The sequence below is a fragment of the Oryzias latipes genome, chromosome 16 (assembly GCF_002234675.1).
Source record: "Oryzias latipes chromosome 16, ASM223467v1".
In the NCBI taxonomy this organism is placed as follows: Eukaryota; Metazoa; Chordata; class Actinopteri; order Beloniformes; family Adrianichthyidae; genus Oryzias; species Oryzias latipes.
Genome location: NC_019874.2, coordinates 6801075 through 6821424, shown reverse-complemented (window position 1 = coordinate 6821424; position 20350 = coordinate 6801075). Strand labels below are relative to the sequence as shown.

The 20350-nt window shown below is 41.4% G+C and overlaps 1 protein-coding gene across 5 annotated transcripts in view; it reads left to right on the top strand.

Annotated features, from left to right (window-relative positions):
• Positions 1-20350, top strand: part of oxr1 (oxidation resistance 1) — a 193786-nt gene that overhangs the window by 73574 nt on the left and 99862 nt on the right. For all 5 annotated transcript variants that reach the window (XM_023964503.1, XM_023964497.1, XM_023964498.1 and 2 more), the window contains exon 3: positions 14231-14427. In XM_023964503.1, coding sequence (XP_023820271.1) covers positions 14231-14427 — 197 coding nt within the window. The remainder of the gene's footprint in view (positions 1-14230; positions 14428-20350) is intronic.

Here is a 20350-nt window from a genome sequence, read left to right as displayed (position 1 = left end):
ATGAAACAACATTGTTTTTTAACAAAACATTTTACTTTATACATTATAATGTTAAAATTCAAGCACGTGGATGTGATAGACCAGGGGTCTGCAACCTGTACCTCTCAAAGAGCCATTTGGATCAGTTTCCCACTGAGGTGCGCTGTGGATAGATGGTGCTGCTCGTCCGGTAAGCGGCGTGATGTGTTTATGGCTGTTTGAATGATGATCTTGGTATGACTTACTGGCAAAATCAGCTTTTATACCCAAAGAATGTTGACATTGATACCACATTGGAAATGTGTCTCTTTTTGAACGTGTTGCTTTTAGTTCTGATAAGTAAAAGACACTGAACACAATGTGACCGTTACATAGAAAACACTAAAGGGGGGGTGTCCATCACCACCTTACAATGACCTCTCTACCCTAAAATTCTGTGCGGTGAAAAAAACACTGCTTACGACATCCTCTGAATTTTTCACAATATCCCTAACTTACTGTTATAGTGTCTATTGCTTCCACATCTAGTCTTTTGTTTTGGGCTTTTGATAATATTTCCTCACCATCATGTTGTTCTTCTAGTTGTATTTTTTGGATCTGTTCCATGTATCATTTCCTAATCAATGTAAAACCTGTCATTAAAAGGCTTTTCTACAGTTTAACTGCATTTCAGTTTCCATCAGTTATAGTAAATTTGAGTCTCTCAGTGACTGGGCACGTCTCTGACATGACGTTGGATGTCGTTGGATGAGCACTGACCAATCGCGCCTCTGCTTGTCACTGCAGTTCTGCAAATGAGAGGATGATTGAGGTGCAGCGGCAGACTGTGGTGATCGTACTCACTGAGGGCTGTGCATGATTGCAGGGCAGACTTGTGTGTTGTCAAGATGGGGTCGGGGGGGCTTCCTTTGGCATGTCTGCATGTGGTGCTTGTGTGATGCACAGAGACAAGAAACTATGGAGAAAAACAAGCACAGGAGTTTCCTTGTTGTACTTCATGCCTTTTGTCTGCTAAAGTACTTCCTGTTGTGGAGTGAAAGGCCATAGCTGAATGGGGGGGATCTTGAGTCATCTAGAGCATCAGCAGCCAGAGCTGCGTTTACATTGATTTATGAACTGGATGTTATCAAAATGAAGTTGTTGAACATTGTTAACAGATGCTGCTCAGTAATAGAGCAATGATTGGATGCAGCTCCGGGCCAGTAGGCTGGTGAGTCATTGTCCACGCTGGTGTCTGATTTTGCTCTTTTTTGGTCATTTATGAAGTTAAAAAGAAAACCATTATTTTGGAGTTCTAAAACACATCTCAGCTCAAGGCGTAAATAATAGAAAACCTGCCTAGTTATTAGAAAAAAATTCATATGCACAGTTGCCTTGGGTAATGGACAGTCTACAAAGTCTGATCTAAAAAACTCTTGCAACCTTTGTTTGTTACACAAAAAGTCAATTTCTACTCAATATGAACCCACTGTCCAATTCTACAACAGAATTCACATACAGTTTGCTGCAGAAACTCATGTCACCTGTGTGACAAGATTATTATCTATGAAAATAGTACTGTGGGGATGAATTTTATATTTGACCTTAAAGCTGCACAAAAATAGAGGTGCAATTGTTTGATTGACAGGTGATCGCTGCTGCCCTGCCTCTGCACAGGCCTGTGGTATCGAGCTCAAACAAGCATTTGGCCCGTTTTTAGGTCTAAAATCTGGAAAGGCAATACGTCTGTGACTGCAGGTCCGGCAAAAACATAAATGACTTGGATGATAAAGACAATCTCACAATCTGCTCATGTTACATGACTGCATCCTTCTATTTCCCTTTTATGGATATTGGTCCTTGTTTGAGTGGATCTTGTTCGACAGTAGAGCAACAGCACGCATGCAGTAACCACACCCGTTCTGTACTAACCCTCAGCCTTTGTCCAACCTCAGATTAGATCGATTATGTTATGGGCAGGGCTGGCATTAGCCTATATGTAAGGAGTAACTAAGACATTGATTGCACTTTTATAATGTTTGACTTCTTTTAAAATGTTCAACAAGCAGATAGGGCAAACAGATGTTTACTAACTTGTCAGGACGTATGGGAAAAGATACACCTGTGTAAGTCAGTTTTAGCTTTATAGTGGCGAAAACATTTGAGTCCTTGTCTGAAAGCACAGCGCAGCAAATTTCCCCAACCACTTTGCATTTCCTTTTATCACCACTCCATCCTGCAGGAGCCTCCCTGATGTCTCCAGTAGCTGCGGCACCCTCAGTCAGAGCTTTCACTGCTGCTTAGTCGAGCTGCACTTGTGAGTCAGCTTCGTCAAATAGCTGCTGTTGTCCCAACAGACATGTGCAGGAGGTGAGACCACTGTTCTGAAGCAGCCTGTAAACCGCAGTTTGTGCTGATTTGGCTCCTTTTGCTGTCCCAACCGTCACTTTCTTTTAGTTTAATATCTGATGAGATGGAAAGTAAATATGATAAAATAACTACAGTTTTCTGATGTTAAACGTATCAAAACAGGATGAACATCTGAGAGCTTCAGTGATGCTTCAGTGATGCTTCAGAGAGCCAAACATCTCAGCATTGTTTTGGAGAAGAGGAAATGCTAAATCAGTGTCCTATGTGTTCTATTTTTGCTCTTTTTTTTATTTGGACAATTTAAGATTTAAAGTTTTAAATGTTTCTTTTTTTTTACCTTTGACCCATCAGGATGGCCACCAGAATTTCATTTCTTATGAGTCTCTACACCTTCCTGACGCTTTTAGAAGTCCTGCACCCACAGAGCTGCTACACAGAAGCAGGACCTGAAACCTCCATTCTTTGGGAGGACTTTTCACACGAGTATGGGAGGATATTTGTGAGCCGCCATTAACCCAACACCATCAGCCATTAGTTCAGGTTTGCGCACCTGTAGCCAGCTTCTCTGTCTCGCCCCAGCAGGAGGAGACTTCCTGTCATCATGATGGGGAAACTCTCACTGCTTCTCTTTACCCTTCATCCACCTGCTGCCTCTAAGTTAGCATCTGTCTGTGCTGCTGGAGGAAGAAAATCTCTAATTTCATGAATGATTGATTCAAAAAAACCAGAGGGGGCAAACATAGCAAAGATTTTGTCTTAAAAGTATGAAATGTTATTAATAATACGCATTATGTTATTAAATAATTACCAGTTAGGTTTTTTTAACATAGATGCAACAACACTCAAACCCAGGATTCAACACTGAACACTGAAAGCTGGTCAGCTGATGACTCTCCGTCATTTACGGTGTTGGTGAGGCTGCCTCATGACCTCATGGTCTCTCTGGCTTTTAGTGAGGGCAGGGGGGCAGAGCGCCACCACCTTTATGTGGAGTGGTCCGCCAGCCGAGCAAAGAGCCCTTAAACCCGGCCTATATTTCATTCAGAGACCATTCCCCGGCTCTCTGTGGGTCAGGAGCACAGCCTCTGCGGGGGCTGACTCATGAGCCAGAAGCTGCTCCACGGCCGCTGAATTGTTTTTATGACAGTTTGCTTTGGAAAACCAAGGTTCTCCTGCCATCGGGGTGAACAATCTGCGGGGTTCTGCCATCCGAAGATAATTTGGTGGACAGTTTTAACTTCCAACATTCTTTTTTAAACAGAATGAATTCACATTTTTATTTACCATCCGGATATTTCAATCTTCTTCTTGCCATAGGATCACTCAGTATATGAGCATGACCTTAAAAACATTTAGCCTCCATTATGAAACATTTAAGCAATTCAATACGAGGTTTAATTGTTAGAGAGATTATCTTACTTTGTCCTGTAATACAGAAAATGATGCTGAAATGATTTATAGAAGAGTTCTTGTTGGTCCAACTGATGGCACCATGGCATGGTCCCGTCACCACTGGAAACAAAAAGCCCAGGCATTATTTCATTTTAATCATGCCTGACTCTTGGAATGAAGATTTATTGCTGGAAGCATTTCACATTACTGTCATTATCAAACGCTTATTTCAATGTTGGCTCTCCTGTGACACTTCATCTTTAAGTATCTGTGGTTTGTTCTGATGCTATTTTAAAAAAGTTGCCTCCATTTTATATCTAAGGGTTAAAGCAAACCAGAGTTCAACCATAATCCATAGTCGAGTCATAGTCTGGGACCAGGAACCGCTCTCTGACCCATATTTGGAGGTTGGCTCGGTTCGTTACCAATCAGACTGAGCTTCGGTTCCCTCTGAGATTCATCAGTCTTCCGTTCTCGAAGCGGAGAAACTGAATCAAACAGCCACCGTAGTCAGTGGTCACGTGATGTAAACAGATTAGGAATTTAGCAACCGATGATCCGCATACAAATGTAAAGCAACAATTGTTGTGTTATCTAACAGAAAAACGTTTTCTCCAGTCTGGCTTTAAGATTTACTGTCTCCTAGATCCTGTCGCTGTCAGGAAGAAACACTTCTGTTGTAGACGCCTCTGTCTCTGTCAGGACCTAAGATATAACATAAATACATATATAATTGTACTTTTGTTAGCATTGGGAGATCCAATCCAGATCAAATTGTTTTTCTTTAAGATGTTCCACTCCTGTATGACCTTCCCTGAAGTCTCCTTTCCTTCTGCTTGTCTGGAGCTTCTGTAACAGAGGCCTTCACACCTGTTTATCAGCAGTAAACCATCATTTAGCAACAGCTGCCTCTTACTTGTCTTCTGAGATGTAATGGAAGTAGGAAGAAGGTACTTGGCATGTTCCTCTTTTTATTTAACTTCTCGATTCTTTTCTGTTGAGCAGAGTCTCGTTTGAAAGCCTAGTCAGAAGCTGCCTTAACCCTTGTGCTATCTTAGATGACCCCACCCTTACATTGACATGTTCTCCCTACCATGACAAAGGTGGATAAAGGTGGAAAGATTTCATGTAATCCATGGACACCAGTGAAGATCATAAATCATTGAAGAAAAAAGGTTCAGCGCACTGTCTAGTGGGTCTACATGACCCAACTCCCAATGGTAAAGTGCCTAGGATAGCACAAGGGTTACAAGGAAAAGGCAGCAAAAGCAAGATGTTTTCATTTATTTATTTTTTTATCAACCTATGGGAAAAGGGCTGGATGGCATATCAGCAGAGAACAATGCTTTGTTTTTTTCAATAAATCTCACCAATTATAGCAAACATGTTGACTGCTAAATGTCTGTCATAATTTAAGTCCATTGTTATGCAACAGAAAATGAAACTGTTAAGATACTTTTTTATAGAAATAATGTGGAAAAAGAATAAGAACTATGTCTATGTAAATGTGTTTTATGATATTAGAAAGTTTTCTTTGGCTTTATAGAGAACTGTCCTTCACATAGTGGAAGGTGACCTTTTAGCATGCAGAAATGAACAATATTCTTGGACATTAGTGACTTCTTTCTCACGTTTCTTTCAAGAGCCACAATAGATATTGGGACTATTGAAGCATAATAACTGTCGGGTGGGTTATTTCACTACCATTACTATGAGTGTTGCATCAGGATACACTTACCTTTCTTCATACAGCGCAGCATCATGCCTGCTGCTTCATGCACAACACCAAATTCCAAAATAATGTGTGAGCATTTTTGCAGGGATGTGAAGCAGAGAGGAGAGATGGCAGCTCCGTTTTTGCAGGATAATCCCTCTTAGTCGAGAAGTGATAATCGTGTTTGGATTCAGCCCCAAATTTTCTGTTGTTGATGCATCCTCTGCCAAACCACATAGTTCTCTGTGGAGTCGGATAATGTAAGCCGTGCCAGTTTGGCAGGACTGCAAATATCTCACTTTTTCCTGTCCCAGGTCAGATCACTACAAAGGCGGGAAAACAAAACGCCTGCATCTTTTTGTCCTCAGCTCTCCCTGACCTCCTCTTGCTTTTATGGAGGCATTTGCTCACAGATGGAGATCCATTCTTCATGGGGACTAGTGAGCTTTCAGCAGAGATGGACAGAGGCACAGTCACAGCTCAGGATAAAGCCTTCTGAACATTTTCAACCCCCAAAAATTTTCTGGCAGCCATCTACCCAACGAAGCAGAAGGAATGGACTCGTATGCTACCTTCACACCAGGCATGTGACACGCATTCAAGAACGTGCTAAACGTGCATTCTAAGGCAGCATAAATATCGTGAATCTTGCTCCAAGCTTTTTCCTTCACAGCTCTGCCCGTACGTCCCTACCAAATCCAATCCCTGATTGGTCAGAGTATGACCAGATTCATCTTCCAATATCAATGAAGAAAAAAGGTTCAGCGCACTGTCTAGTGGGTCTAGATCAGTGTTTTTCAACCTTTTCTGAGCCACGGCACACTTTAACCTTAAAAAAAATCCCGCGGCACACCAGCATCCAAAAATTAAAAAAAAGGAGAAACTCAGACTGTATTGATCTACAGCCCCTCCCTCCACAGTCTCACATGCATTTTTGAGATAATTGATGCAGAAAAGCTGGAAACTGCAGCTGTTTTTTTTTCTAAAAGATGCAATAAAAGTTAAGTTAGAAGATTTAAAAACAGTTTGAAGTGTGTTCGTTGGTTTCAAGACGTTTAACAACAGATCTCCTTGTGCTCACAACCCAATGCATCATGGGAGATGTAGTGCATAAAACGGCCGGCGGAGATCGCTTTTCGGAGCTTCATTGTTTTGTTCACTTTTTCCACAGTCTGATACCGGACTCTGTGGAAAGCTACACCGCTAAAGACGAGCTTTAGCTGGTATTTTTGTTAGAACTGAGAGACTTTACGAGCTAAATCGGGACGAGGAAGTGAAGACTTTAACCACTTCTGATTGGTCAGACTGATGACATGTGATTAAGCTCCCCAAGAATGATTGGTGGAGACAGTTAAAGCGACGGGACTTTTCCAAAATACAGCCGGAGCTGCAGCTGAATCGTGGTAACGTCATTCTTCTCAAAATGTCTTTAATAAAATAAAATAAACGCAAAGAAAAAGTATTTTACGATCTTTTATATTCCTAACTCCTCAGTGTTTTATCAGGGCCTGTTTGGATGAACAGAGAGCTGAAATCCTGGAGATGGGAAATGTTGTTAAATCAGTTAATGAGGGCAATCTCCCACAGCACACTTGACCATCTCCCACGGCACACTAGTGTGCCGCGGCACACTGGTTGAAAAACACTGGTCTAGATGACCCAACTCCCAATGTTAAAGTGCCTAGGATAGCACAAGGGTTACAAGGAAAGCATCTGGTTGGGCCAGATGTCTCAGAGACTTTATCTAACTCCTGTTGATGTGGTGGCCTATCAGCTTTAAGATCCTCATGAGTGGCTGAGCTCAGCACCCTATCCGTATTAATTTCATTTATATGGCCCAATATTATTACAATAGTCATCTCAATGAGCTTCATACCGGTAATTGTATAGAAAACATGAAATTATAGAGACATGAAGTCATATAATTCAAAAGGTAATGGCTTAACTAAACAGAATAAACTAAACTGGACATCCCTGCCCTTAGACCCTCCTTCTCAGTAAGGAAAAACTCCTAAGAAAAACGGATTTAGGAAAAAAGAAAAAACCTCAGGGGTGCCCACACGAAGGAGGGATCCTCCCCCAGGACGGACAGTTGATGTACCAGGAGTCTTAGAGAAGAATGTGGCTGTCTAACTCTACAACTACATGTTTAAATAGTCGAGCGGATTGGCTTCATTCAGATGGAGTTGGGGGACGGCTGGGGGCGCGAGACGAGCCAGAGGCGAGGTACACGGTCATGTACAAAGCACAGATGAGCCAACTGGAATCACTCCCGCTAACCTGGAGGGGAGTTGGAAAGGACAAAACATGCATCGCACTGCAACAAAGAGAGGCATGAGGAACTAAATGATAAGCAAATGATGAAGAATAGAATAGAGGAGAAGTAGAACCATAGTTTCCCCAGCTTCTAACTTCTAGCAGCCTACTATCAACTAATTGTTATTGGTATTACATTTAATTCAAACATTTTAATAGTAAGTTGCATGCACTATGGTACTCATAGCACTCTACTAATAATAACAATTATAGAAAATCTACATTTTTAGGATATGAATATTAGTATTAATCTAAGCAGGGGGGATGGGCCTCCATGTGAAGGAAGATTAGTCGCCCAGATCCTTAGCTGGGGGTGGGAATGTAGATTAACCTGGTAAATTGAGAGCTTTGTCCTCAGGTTCAGTTCTCTCCTCACTGATACAAACTAGTAAAAGGTCATCATCACTGCAGACGCTGCACCAACCTGTTAGTCAATCACATGTTCCACCTTTACCTCACTTACACTGAAAACACCACTTAGACCTCCAGATACTCCGTCCCTAAGGGAGTTATTCTCAACCTTGGCTGGATGAGAATCGTTTTTTGTTTCTTTCTGTTCTGTTTGAACATCACAGAGCCTTTAAATGATAGTTTTCCTTTTGCAGTTTTCTTTGATGTTTTGCCTTTCATTAGTTCTCTCTTTCTCGTATGTTTAAATGGAAGCAATGCAAACTAGACCAACATCCTCATCAGTCATCAGTCATTTTTGGAAACTCTGTGGTTGTCATGCAGCTAATAGAGTGATGTTTACATTCGAACAAACTGTCCTCAGATAATGACTGTCATTTATTTCCTGTTGAGATTCATATTAATGTTTGGTAATAAGATTAAAGATTTCTTGGTCTTTCTCATTGCATAAGCAAAGTGATCCTCTTTATTTTACACATATCAACCCCAAAGTGTTTACGATACTGTTCTATGAGTTCTATATTATTAATTCCCATCTGGAGAGGCCTGGCGCTTTTGTTAAACTGGAATTGTTGGCTTTTCTAGTCTTATTGAGACAGTACAACACCATTTGAGACAAAAGATTCCCCAGACTGACATGAAAGCACAATTATTCTTTTCTTTTTTTCCTCACTAAAACCCAAGCTGAAGCCTGAATGGAGAATCTTTATATTCTTCCATGATCTCATCTGTTCTCTCTACATCGAATCTGATCCACACACATTCTATTGGGATTCTAACCAGTGCAAGGGCAAGTTCAGGGAGACATCTTTTCAGAGGTATGAAGAAAAAAACACTTTAAGCTGCTAGTTTTGCAGTGAACGATAGGCTAATGGGGAAGTTGAAGAGCACAAATAAACAGTAATAAATACCAGATCGTGAACCTGCCTTCAAACCTGAGAGGGAAATGATCTTTTTAAATGCCACCCCCAACGCAGGGTTCTTGATTTCTCTCAGCATCAGCTCTGAGAGCTCCTCACAGGTGTTTTGGATAAATCAAACAAACCATATCGTGTTACAGACTGATTAGGCAGTCGATGGACAGAAACTCACAAACTCATCAGTTGAGGTTCCTTCTTTGTTGAGTTAGAAAACTTAAATATATGGATACGGTTTACACACTTACTGTTTATGTATCAATAGAATTTTGTGTTTATCTTTGTAGATTTGTATTGGGAACTTTTAATATTTAAGCTAAAACAATTATCTAATGTGATCATTTATACTATTGATGTCAAATCTTATTAATATCATTCCTTGTTTATGTGCTGCGGAAGTTTTGCAAAGTGATGTTAAAGAACCATGGGAGAAGTTTAAGAAAATACAGGAACCCTGACGACGTTTTTAAATAACCCGAACATTTCACAGAAAATAAACTACTGATTATCAGAGAAAGCTGAATGAATCTCTGAGGTTTTCCGCATAAAATATACTTATTATTAAGATGCTCTTGTATAAATGATACAATGTAACATTACTGGTGCAACAAAAATGCAGAACACTATCCTAGCTATCCAGCTACGCAGTTCCACACAGCTCAGTCGGAAAATAAAGACGCACATAGATCTATTTGTCTGACAGTGGATGCATCAGAACGGGCCGGAGCTTTTATGTTACACCTACAAACTTTTTCAAAGAGCGTTTTTTTAATCTTCTTCTGATTTACAACAATCTGAATGGAGAAATCTTCAGAAATGTAGTTTTAATCTTAACTTTCTTTACTTCTGTCCTCCATTATGAGAAAAACACCACAAGAACATGTCAAAAACACTAAAAACACATTTTTCATTGGAGTGGTTTTTTAAAACCACCTAGTGTGCACACATATTTATCTTCAATGTAAAACTCTAAAGATGTGACCAAAAAAAACTCTGGATGGGAGAATACTAAGACAGAACATTTGTCAGGAAAAGGAGGATGAAATATATGGGGTCATGATATTAAAATAATCAAAATAAATGTGCCACTTAACCAAAATATTTGTTAGCAGCTGCCAAACTCACATCTTGTGTTCTTCGCTGATGTTTGTTGAAGTTAGTTTTCTCCATTTGACTTGTTCCCTGGGGGAGCGGCCAGCTACAGTCACTGCCGTGGTTGTGAAGTGTTTGGGAGTTTAACCCCTCCAATCCAACCCCTTAAAGTCCCACTCCATTTTTTCTATTTTGTAAAGTGTTCCCAGTGCTCTTTTCTTGTTATTATGCATCTTTTAGCCATAATCAAAATGGTTTTGTTGTTTTTTTAAGACATTTTTTCTGCAGAGCAGCAGGCATTAAAATTTCACCTCAGAGTTGAGGGTAGGACTGGGAAGTTAGCCTCCACTAATTTCCCATCAACCATTTATTTGAACTCTCTCCTCTATTCTTATTTGTTATGGAGCATAGAATAATAAATAGAGTATAGATGTTCTTTCAATAGACTTGGTGATGTTAGAGTCCTGATGGCTTCCCGGAGTATGTTCCAGGTTTTAATGAACACAAAAAAGAAAGACTTCTGACCGTAGGAGTTCCTAAATCCTGATGGAGGCAAGAGTCAATTTGTGATAAATCTGGTAAAGCGTTTGGATCTGAGTTTTGGAGCCATTGCGCAGAGTGCTGCTGAAGTGTGTCCATTTAGTACTTAGTAGTACAGTACAGTTTGAGTCCGTGACTTACTGTATAATTCTGAAATGTTAAAACATTCCACAGTGATTATACAGACCAATGGTGAATCCAGCCCGGGACTCAATGATGGATTGGCTGTATTGTAAAGTCTTGCTAATGGTTCATGAATTTCATTTGTTGTAAGTGACCAAACAGGCAGACAATAGGATACAGTAGACATAATGACTGCATGAAGATATGTTTCAAAAATTTACAAAGACAAATGTGGTCTGATTTTACTATAAACATATACTTTTTGTTTTATTCTTCTGGTTAGATTTTTAACATGATTACTGTAATTGAGGTGAGTCGAGAAAGACACCAGATACTTATAAGAAGGGACAACCGAGAGTTTGTAACCAGATAGGGTGATGGCATTAGATATAGAAAACTGTTTTTGAATTGAATAAAAATACATTCATTCAGTTTATTTAGCATTAAGCTTATTTTGATGCAACCGATCATGTAAATGCTGTTTATCTGTATTAAGTTTACTGTTAATTGTAGCAGTAATTGGACCAGACAAAAAATAACAGTGTCATCTGCAAATAAAGAACTGAAGAAATTAAGCACACAATGTTATTTATATATGTACAAAACAAAAAGTAATGGTCCCAAAATACTGCCTTGTGGAACATATCTGAACATGTCTCTGAACTTGAACCCACAATCTCCCTTTCTCATACCGGACACTCTTCCAGTAGGGCATTTAGCAGGTAAATGTCAGACCGATGTAACCCACATATTGGTGCTTGAAATACTTCTGGTAATATTTAAGCGAGTGTTGTAATTGCAGACAAGGTATGGTCTCCAAAGCGTTTTTAAGATCCTCAAAAACAACTAGCAAAATAATAGCTTTTCTAATTATTTGTTTGTTTGTGTTTGGTCCAATTTGTCGTTCTGTCACAACCAGTATTTCAGCCTGAAGTGCTTAGAAATGTGAGAAGGTTGGTAATTAATAGGAGTAAACTTGACACGTTGGTTCTTCTGTTTACTCAACTCTTTTTTTGTCTGAGACAAATCAACAAATTTAGTCGAGTTCCCCAGTCATTTCCCACCAAACAAACAAACACACACACACACAGACACACAGTCTCTTTTTCTCCGGTAATGTTGTGCTGTCACTGTTGTGCCTTGTAGCACAGTGAAACATAGCTAGAAGAGGAAGGCCCCCTGTTCTTCTGATGAGATGGTAATTTGTGCCAACTCCTTGGGAAGTGCAGATAGGCGCCCCCAGGTTTGACATGCTCTCCCCTATACCCCCCCCATTCTCCACTGTCATTAACAGTAGCAGCAGCAGGTCTCTGCTTCTCTTAATTCTCCCACCTCATTATATGCTATCCAAACAAACAAAGTACTTTCTCAAAATAGTCTGTGGCACAGTCTGATACATCCAGCCAACTTGGTATGCCTTTGTTCGGTTTTGTGTGGAAACTTCCACTGCATTTAAATGTGGTATTGGGGAGGGGGGGCATGTAAATAAGCACAACCTTTGACTTCCTTTATTTGGTTGAATGTTTCTGCAGTAAACACCTGCTCTGTGACTGTCTGTGGCTGAGCAGCCCTTAGTGGGTAAAGGTTGGTGTTCACATGGCACCGCTTTGGTTTCCCTCATGTTGTTGGGATCACACTCTGTGATGGACAGCGTTTCCTTGGAGAATAGGCATTTTCTGTAGCCAGTTAGCTGCTGTGCCATGCATGTCGCTGCACTCCATGAGGAGATGGGCATGCGGGTGAAATGGCCTGAAAGATTCTGTTCGCATCAGCAGTTCTGCTGGAATGATTGAAAGTGTGTGAGAGGGAGTGCAGTGCTGGGAGTCTTGTAATGCTGTTTCAGGACTTTTCCCAGCCATGGACAGAAACAGTTCCTGCAGCCACTTTATATTTCTTACTTGGAGACTTTGTGCAGGAGCATCCAAAGGTTTTAACCCTTGTGCTATCTTAGATGACCCCACCCTTACATTGACGTGTTCTCCCTACCATGACAAAGGTGGATAAAGGTGGAAAGATTTCATGTAATCCATGGACACCAGTGAAGATCACAAATCATTGAAGAAAAAAGGTTCAGAGCACTGTCTAGTGGGTCTAGATGACCCAACTCCCAATGTTAAAGTGCTTAGGACAGCACAAGGGTTAAAGCTGGTGTTATGTGTGTTGGTGCAAATCATGTGGTTTAGGGTCACCTGTTTTCTCTGCAAGGGTGTTAGAACCTACCAAATATCTCTGTGGAGTGATATGGGGATTGGTCCAGTTCACTCATTTCTAATTGTGCAACTCAAGCCCAAGTAGCCATCAGATTTAACAACCAATCGGCCAGATTGGTGCTGTAGGTAGATTTTTATCAAATTGTCTTGACCTTCCAAAGTTTTTTTCTTAACTAGAGTAAGTTTTATCCTTCAGCTTCATTTAGGCTTACATACCAACAAAATGTTTGTGTTACCATTAAACAAGAATGGGCACAATTAAAGAAACTCTTACTAGCTGTGTTTCCATGCACTATGGAATTGCGCAAATTGGATTTGCAATAATAAGTTTGCCGAAAGGAAACGCTTTTTTCTAATTAAATGAGTCACGTGACCACCAACTGGCCGCCTTGGACGCTGCACAGCAGGCGCCACCAGAGGTCCCACAGCATCTCACAGCTCATCAAAATCTGTGCATGTCGTGTGCGATTGTTGGATCCACAGCTCCTCTGTAAAATCACAAACCACCATTTCCCAAAATGGATTCATCCTTAGCCGCTCCAATATGTCAAGATCCCACCGCTCTATGGCCTGAATAAGATGCCAACGTCTCCTTTGATAGATGATGATGAGTTAGCGGTAGTATGGGAGAAATTTGAATGTACGGCTGTTTATCAAAGTATTGTTCACATGCGTCGCCATGTTTTTAAATGACTTGCGTGAGTTGGTTTGTGTTTATTTGCATAATTAGGATTTAATAGAAACAGTCTAATTGTGAAATTGTGTTTTTTTTTCTCCAACATTTCTAGAATTTTGATAAAGTTTTGCACATTTGTGTCATTGAAACACAGCTACTGTGACCAATGGAAATAAGGATCAGTCAGCGTGCTCAATCAAAAAATCCTAAATGTTATCATAACAAAAAAGACAGAAGTGTTAAACGGTTGTTGGCTGGGAGATTTTAGTGTTGGTTAAAGACTAAGAAGATCTTTGAGGGGTTAAAAAGCCATGTGTAAAACTATTTGAACTTTCAATGTCCCTCTAAACTGTAGATTGGAAGGACATTTCTGTGACAAAAACACAATGAAACCCATAACCTAAAGACCATACATCCTTTAATTTCTAATGCCCTCCAAATGGTCTCAACTATCCAACACCGGCACATTGGGCAATAATGGTTCTTGCCTCTGTCTTCTGTATCCCCTTGACAGATTAAAGCAGAAGTCTCAGTCGGTGGACATTGCCAGCCAAGGTTTCTCACCAAAGCTTGTTCCAGCCTCACCCCCAAACAAGACTCCACCACTTGTTGCCAAGACAACCACCGGCCTTGTGGTGCAGGAAAAGAACACCACCAACTCCCAGCTCCGCAACCCTCGGTGTGGAGAGCTGAAGCGGGGCTACACCATAGGTAAGTGACCCGGGGGGGGGCTGATCTATGACTTGGTTTACCGGCTCATGTGTTAAGTTGATCGCTTTTACTTCATCTATAGATTCACATTTGTCTCACATTTCAAATTTGTTGCCCAATTCACAATTTTGTATCTGTCTTGAGATTGAGTCACGACTTCTAGACATGTCTCCACTCATCCAGGTACCTTAATGGGTATTTTTTCTTATTGCATAATTTTTTTGTGAAGTTCTAGGGATTCAGAAATAAAACTCTGTTAAAAGTAAGACTGACTCCCTTTCTTCCCCGACTTGTGATTCATTTATAGTGAGTACGTTCTAATTATGCGGTTCAGATGAGATCTCCTCTTGTGGTGAATTCTAATTTTGCTGGCGCCTTTGTTGGTGTGGGGGTTGACTGTCTGCACTCAGCCTGTTTCTGCGTTGGAGCTTTGCTTGTTCAGGGAGCTAAGCACACTTTGGGGAGGTCAGCCTCTTAGAGATGAAATGAATTTGAGCTAAACTCCTTTTGAACCGATAAGTGCAAAGCATCTCTGATGGTTTCATTTAAGCGATTCAGTCTGCAAACATCTTAGGTTGATATTAGAAGCAGCAGAGATCATACGCAGATGAAGGGCCATACTCCGCTTTCTACACCCCCAATTCTTTCTTCGGACTTTGTTTAATGTTGTTAGAGATGCATTCATTACCATTGTCATTACCAGTTTATCTCAACGTGATGCTGTTGCTGCTGGAAGTCGTCTCCGGTCAAAGTTGGTCAAGCAGAAAATCGGATGAATCTGGTCAGCATCCAAAGCTCCAGTGCTGATTGTGAGCAGGAGTATCCTCACAGGCCCTTTTAGAAGATACATCTGTTGCATAATGTAGCTGTCTGCTCAGCCAAGATACATGGTTGCTTTTATGTTAAAGTCCCTCAAATCTCTGAGTAAGCAGATTTTTGTGTTTGGCTTTAGTCTGGCATGTTTACTCATTTAAACTTGGAGCAGGGGTTTATGTTGTTATGTATGTAACATTTTGGTCTCATTTCATAAACTAAAAAATGTTATTAATATATGTGAGGCATTAAAAATGAAACATTTTAAAGGTAAATAGTGTTTTAGCACACATAGGACTAAGTTACTGATGAAAATGGTCAGGTAAACTGAAGGCTGGTTCTCCTCAGGGTTGTCTGAGGAACTCTGGAGGGTTGTCTTGATTCTTACAATCTCTCACATTCTTGACACCCGTCATGTCCTAAAGCTGGCTGAAGTTGCTAAAACACCAGCTTTTGAAGGAAGTCGAGAGCTTTCAGACTCACGCTGTTCTCCCTGAACTGTGAGCACGCTCTGTAAGCTGTTTCTCCATTTCTGTTTTTTAGAGGTTCATTTTTAGAACTAATGTTTGCATGAACATAGTGTTGCCAGAGTGGCATTGTTTTGTTTGTAGCCTTGCAAACAGGGTTGTGTTGAATAATTTATGAGAATATCTGATTTGTAAATGACGGAAAACATAATTGAGAGCAAACGAGAGGTCAGTCTTCCAGACAAAGTGCAGTTGACAGATTTAATACTGAAGATGGGATTTCTTTCCTTTTAGCTGACAGTCTATGTTTGGTCGTGTATAGGACAGGAGCTGCGCTGCAGGCAGAGGGCAGAGTCTGGGTGGGATGTGTCTCACCGAGGCTTCAGCGCAGCAGTCCGGGGGAGGTCTGCTCTTTTGGTCAATGAGCTTCTGCAGAGTAATTGCACATTGATGTGTCCTTCTGCAGGCCAGGCTTTGACTTTGGACTGATCATCTGCATCAGCTTGGTCTGCAATAATCAATACAGGAAATGGTGGCAGGTCAGATGGATTGACTGTTATTGCGGCCAAATCTTAACGTCCATTAGCCCTTAGATGACAGCTGTGAACTCCCTTTAAAAGTGCATGGGCGGAATTTGTAATTAATCAGCCGTTAAATAAAATCCAGCCATGCCTCAATGTGCTTTTAGCTTCAATAAAACTAATTGTACAAGCCTTAAAAGCATGAGTCATAGGAGTTAATCATTAGCACTGGCAAGCGTTGACCTAGATGAAGCAACCACATGAAAGCTGGCTTTAACCAATGACTACAGAAATCTGCCGTTTGTTAGCACTAGTGGATCTCCTAATGAGACATTGATTAGCGGCTGTCGTCTCTCCAGTCCCTATCTTGATGGGAGGCTGTAGCCCTGTGGCATTTTTACACAGCCACAGCAGACGCTTCCTACAGGGCCGATCATGCTAATTTATTCTAATGGGGGAGTAATACGGCACGCAGCTTGCTTTGCTTGTCTCCCCGGCCTCAGAGAGACCTGTCATTAGAGGCACATTCACTGAAGACATTTTAATAACCCAACCAATGAGCCTCCATCCAGAGCCACGGTGGATAGTGATCTTCCATTAAACGCGTTGCAGTGAGTGCTTCACTCAGACCGGGGATGACTCATTGCTCATGGTAATGTCAACGCAGAGAGGAGAGGGGACAAGGACAATATTTACTCAGTCTGGACAAAGCTGCTTGTCCCTTTTCATGTCGCTATCTTAGGAAATGATCTGTATTAGAGTAGGAAACGGAAAGATGAATAATGGAGGAGATGAGGAGGAAACATGGCACAGTAAAGGCAAGAAGGGTCAAGGATGTAAAAACAAAAGGTTAGGAAAGAGGATAAAGAATCATTGCTGATATTTATAGCAGGATAACGGTGTTGTATAGAAGTAATTTGTTTTTTCCCGCTCTCCCTGCACTTCTTGCTGCTCATTACCTGGATCAGGTGTGCCTAGTCAGTCAGACCACGGACACACCTGAGTCAGTTAATCCACAGAAAGGAAGGGAAGGGAGAGCTGAAAAATGATAGGGTGGAAGTATTCGAGGACGAGGGTTTAAAGTATATTTAGGTTATGAAATGATTATCTCAAACATTAAAATACAGCATCAACAGGGATGGAAATATCAAAGAAGGGTGACAACGCTAACGGGATTGAAATAAATGTAGAGAAATGAGCGTGAGGGTAGAAGTGGAGTGGAAAGAAGGGAAAGCAAAGCAAAGAAGCAGAAAAATCAGTTTAGAAAAAGGCAAACTGAGTGAGGAAGGGAAGAAACGGGAGAGACAGATAATTAGGAATGGAGGAGTGAACCAATAATTAAATGGAAACGATGAAAAAGAAAGAAATGTTCAATGAAGTGAGGAAATGAAACATATAGAAGATAAAAACAGGGAAGTGGAATGAGGTTGGAACATGAAGGAATAAGGGCTGGAGGGCTGCAGATCCACACTCACAGTTGGCCCGCTCGCTGTGGACAGAGGTGAACGCGATGTGTCCAAAGCCATCCACTGGTTAAGTGTGGCATAAGCGCTCTTATCTGTGTTTTTCAGGGCTGCATGGTGTGCTCTCTGCCTACACGAGCCCCTTTCTGGCTCTGTTGTCTCCCAACGTTAACTACATGGAGACAGATTATGACTGTGCCGCAGAAGCACTTACAGGCAGGAGACGGTCTCTTCTTTAAACCTGTTAGTGTGGCTGCCGCAGGAGAGTCTTCTCAGCGAGTCACTGCAGCTAATGGTTTCTCGAGCTGACCTGCCTCCCTTCACACAGTCATATTTTTCTGCCTGTAGTACTATTTTGTTCCTGATTTTTCCCACTGTCATTTTTTCTTCCCCCTCCATCCTGTCCATGTATTTGCTGCATGTTTGGCTTGGGGTATTTGGGCGATGAGTAATCAGTCTCACTGACAACACTAACTGCTTTAAATTCTGGCAGAATCCTGGATTGGGAAATATCTACCTTTTTTTTTGCATTTAGGCTCTTATAGGGTGGACTTTTTTATTTTCTGAAATCCAGAGGTATAACAATCAATCAACTTAATTGATGAATTGATTTGGATTTCTTTGATCCAACCAAATCGATCTGTCTGAGGCAAGTTGTTAATCGAATAATCCTAAACCAATTATGAAATCATTTTAAAATGGAACAAATCGACGATATCGATCTTGGAAAATACCATTTGGAGTGAGAGATGGTAGGTTTATTTCACTGTAACGTAAAAACGACCAAGTGCATCACAGAGGACAACACACATGTGATGACATCAGCAAAACTGATCAACCATCATTCCAGTCCAATGTGTGGAAACACTTTGACTTTACCAAAGTCATGTGACCATACAGTGTGCTAGAATGTTCTAAGAATTTTCCCTTTGGATTCTTTGGATGTGGAAAAACAACAGTGGACTGAACTTCAGGAAACTAAAATGTGAATGGATTTGACATTCATTCTTGTTTACTTGTTTGTTTGGACTCACATTTAATTTACACTTGATTATCTTGAAGAAATCCCAGGAATGTGGAAAAGTTCACCTGCACTGTTCAGTAGCAGGTATTTTTCTCTGAATGTCATTGGTTCCCCCATGAAGAGTCTTTTCAAAAACAGTGGTGGACTTACGGCTTAGGTCTTGTTTGTGCGACAGTGCAGTTCACCTGCAGCAGCTGACATAGGAAATACTAATGATCAGGGCGAGCCTCAACACCCAGAGATCCTTCCGCCCTGCCACTGATTACTCTCCAGTAAGTTATTCATTGGATTCCACAGCCAGCTGAAGCCACCAAACTTTGCTTGATGTGCAGTTTTAACAGCGTGCCTGCAATTCCATTAGCAGCAGTTCAATAGATCGAAGGCGGTGTCACGCCAGGCGCTAAGTCGCATTCTTATTGCTCCTTTTCTTCGTATTATTGGGAGGGTGGGGGGAGGGGGTTCTCCTGAGAGCACAGGCTTGTAGCAGCAGTACTTGTCCTTTAACATGGTGCTTTGTTAGCCCCCCTGCAGCAGCAGCTCACCTCCACCATGATGTGACAGGAGGAGCTGATCATGGCAGAAGCTAACAGCTACAGCCGGCGCCGCAGGCCCTGAATTCGTGCTGCTCCTTCTGTATTTGTCTCAGGTGGCGCATCTCTGGTGTTTACACATCCGGATTGTTGCCAGAGGTGACAATTGCATTGAACCTCTGCTTTGTTCTTCATTGGAAATGGGGTGACCTGCACTCCTGTACTAATGTTCTAAACAGGAAAAACAATTCTTTAAAGTGTGTTTGCTGATTCAGTTTATTGATCAATGGTTGCGAACCAAGACATCAACTCTGAGGCAACAACTGTTTCCTGTCTCTAGAGAGGATTTGTTGCTCGGTCATTAAAAAATATATCTGGTAATTCTACACCATTTTTCGCCATTTCTTAAGGGGATTGTATTATCATAAATCGTGTATTCAGACTGGACACATTTGGTTCACTTAAAGTGAACCAGAGTTTGTGTCCCCCGATAAACTGGAACAAATATTTAGTCTGAATGCACCCAAGCGGACCCTGGTGAGGGGTCAGGAACAGCTCTCAGAATCATCTTTCCAGGGGTCCCGTAGAGCAAAACTGTTTGTGCACATTTTATCTATGGGCTTGCTGGAAGTGACAGGTCATAGCAAACACTTCTACATCATGTAAGGGTAAATAAAGGTGAAGTAGGTGAGATGTAGTGGTATCGTACAGATATTTCAGTTTTTCATTCCCCTCTAGTGTGCAAGGAGCCCATTAAATGGTAAATGGCATATACTTCTAAAGCACTTTCTTCCTTCCTTGAAGGCCCAAAGCGCTTTTCAGTCACAAACCCATTCATACACTGGTGGCGGCTCCGCTGCCGAACACTGGTGCCAACCTTCCACCAGGGGCAAGGTGGGGTTCAGTGTCTAGCCCAAGGACGCTTCGACACACTTCGATTCCCGGGCAAAGCGGGAACCGAACCTGCAATCTTCCAATCAGCAGTCGACCACCCTACCTCTGCACCACGGCGTCCCATTAGTGCTCTTCAAGTGATAGATGTGCGCTCCTTGCACAGCCTGACTGTTGGAAATAAGACATTCGGAGTGTAGTTTGTGTGGACATT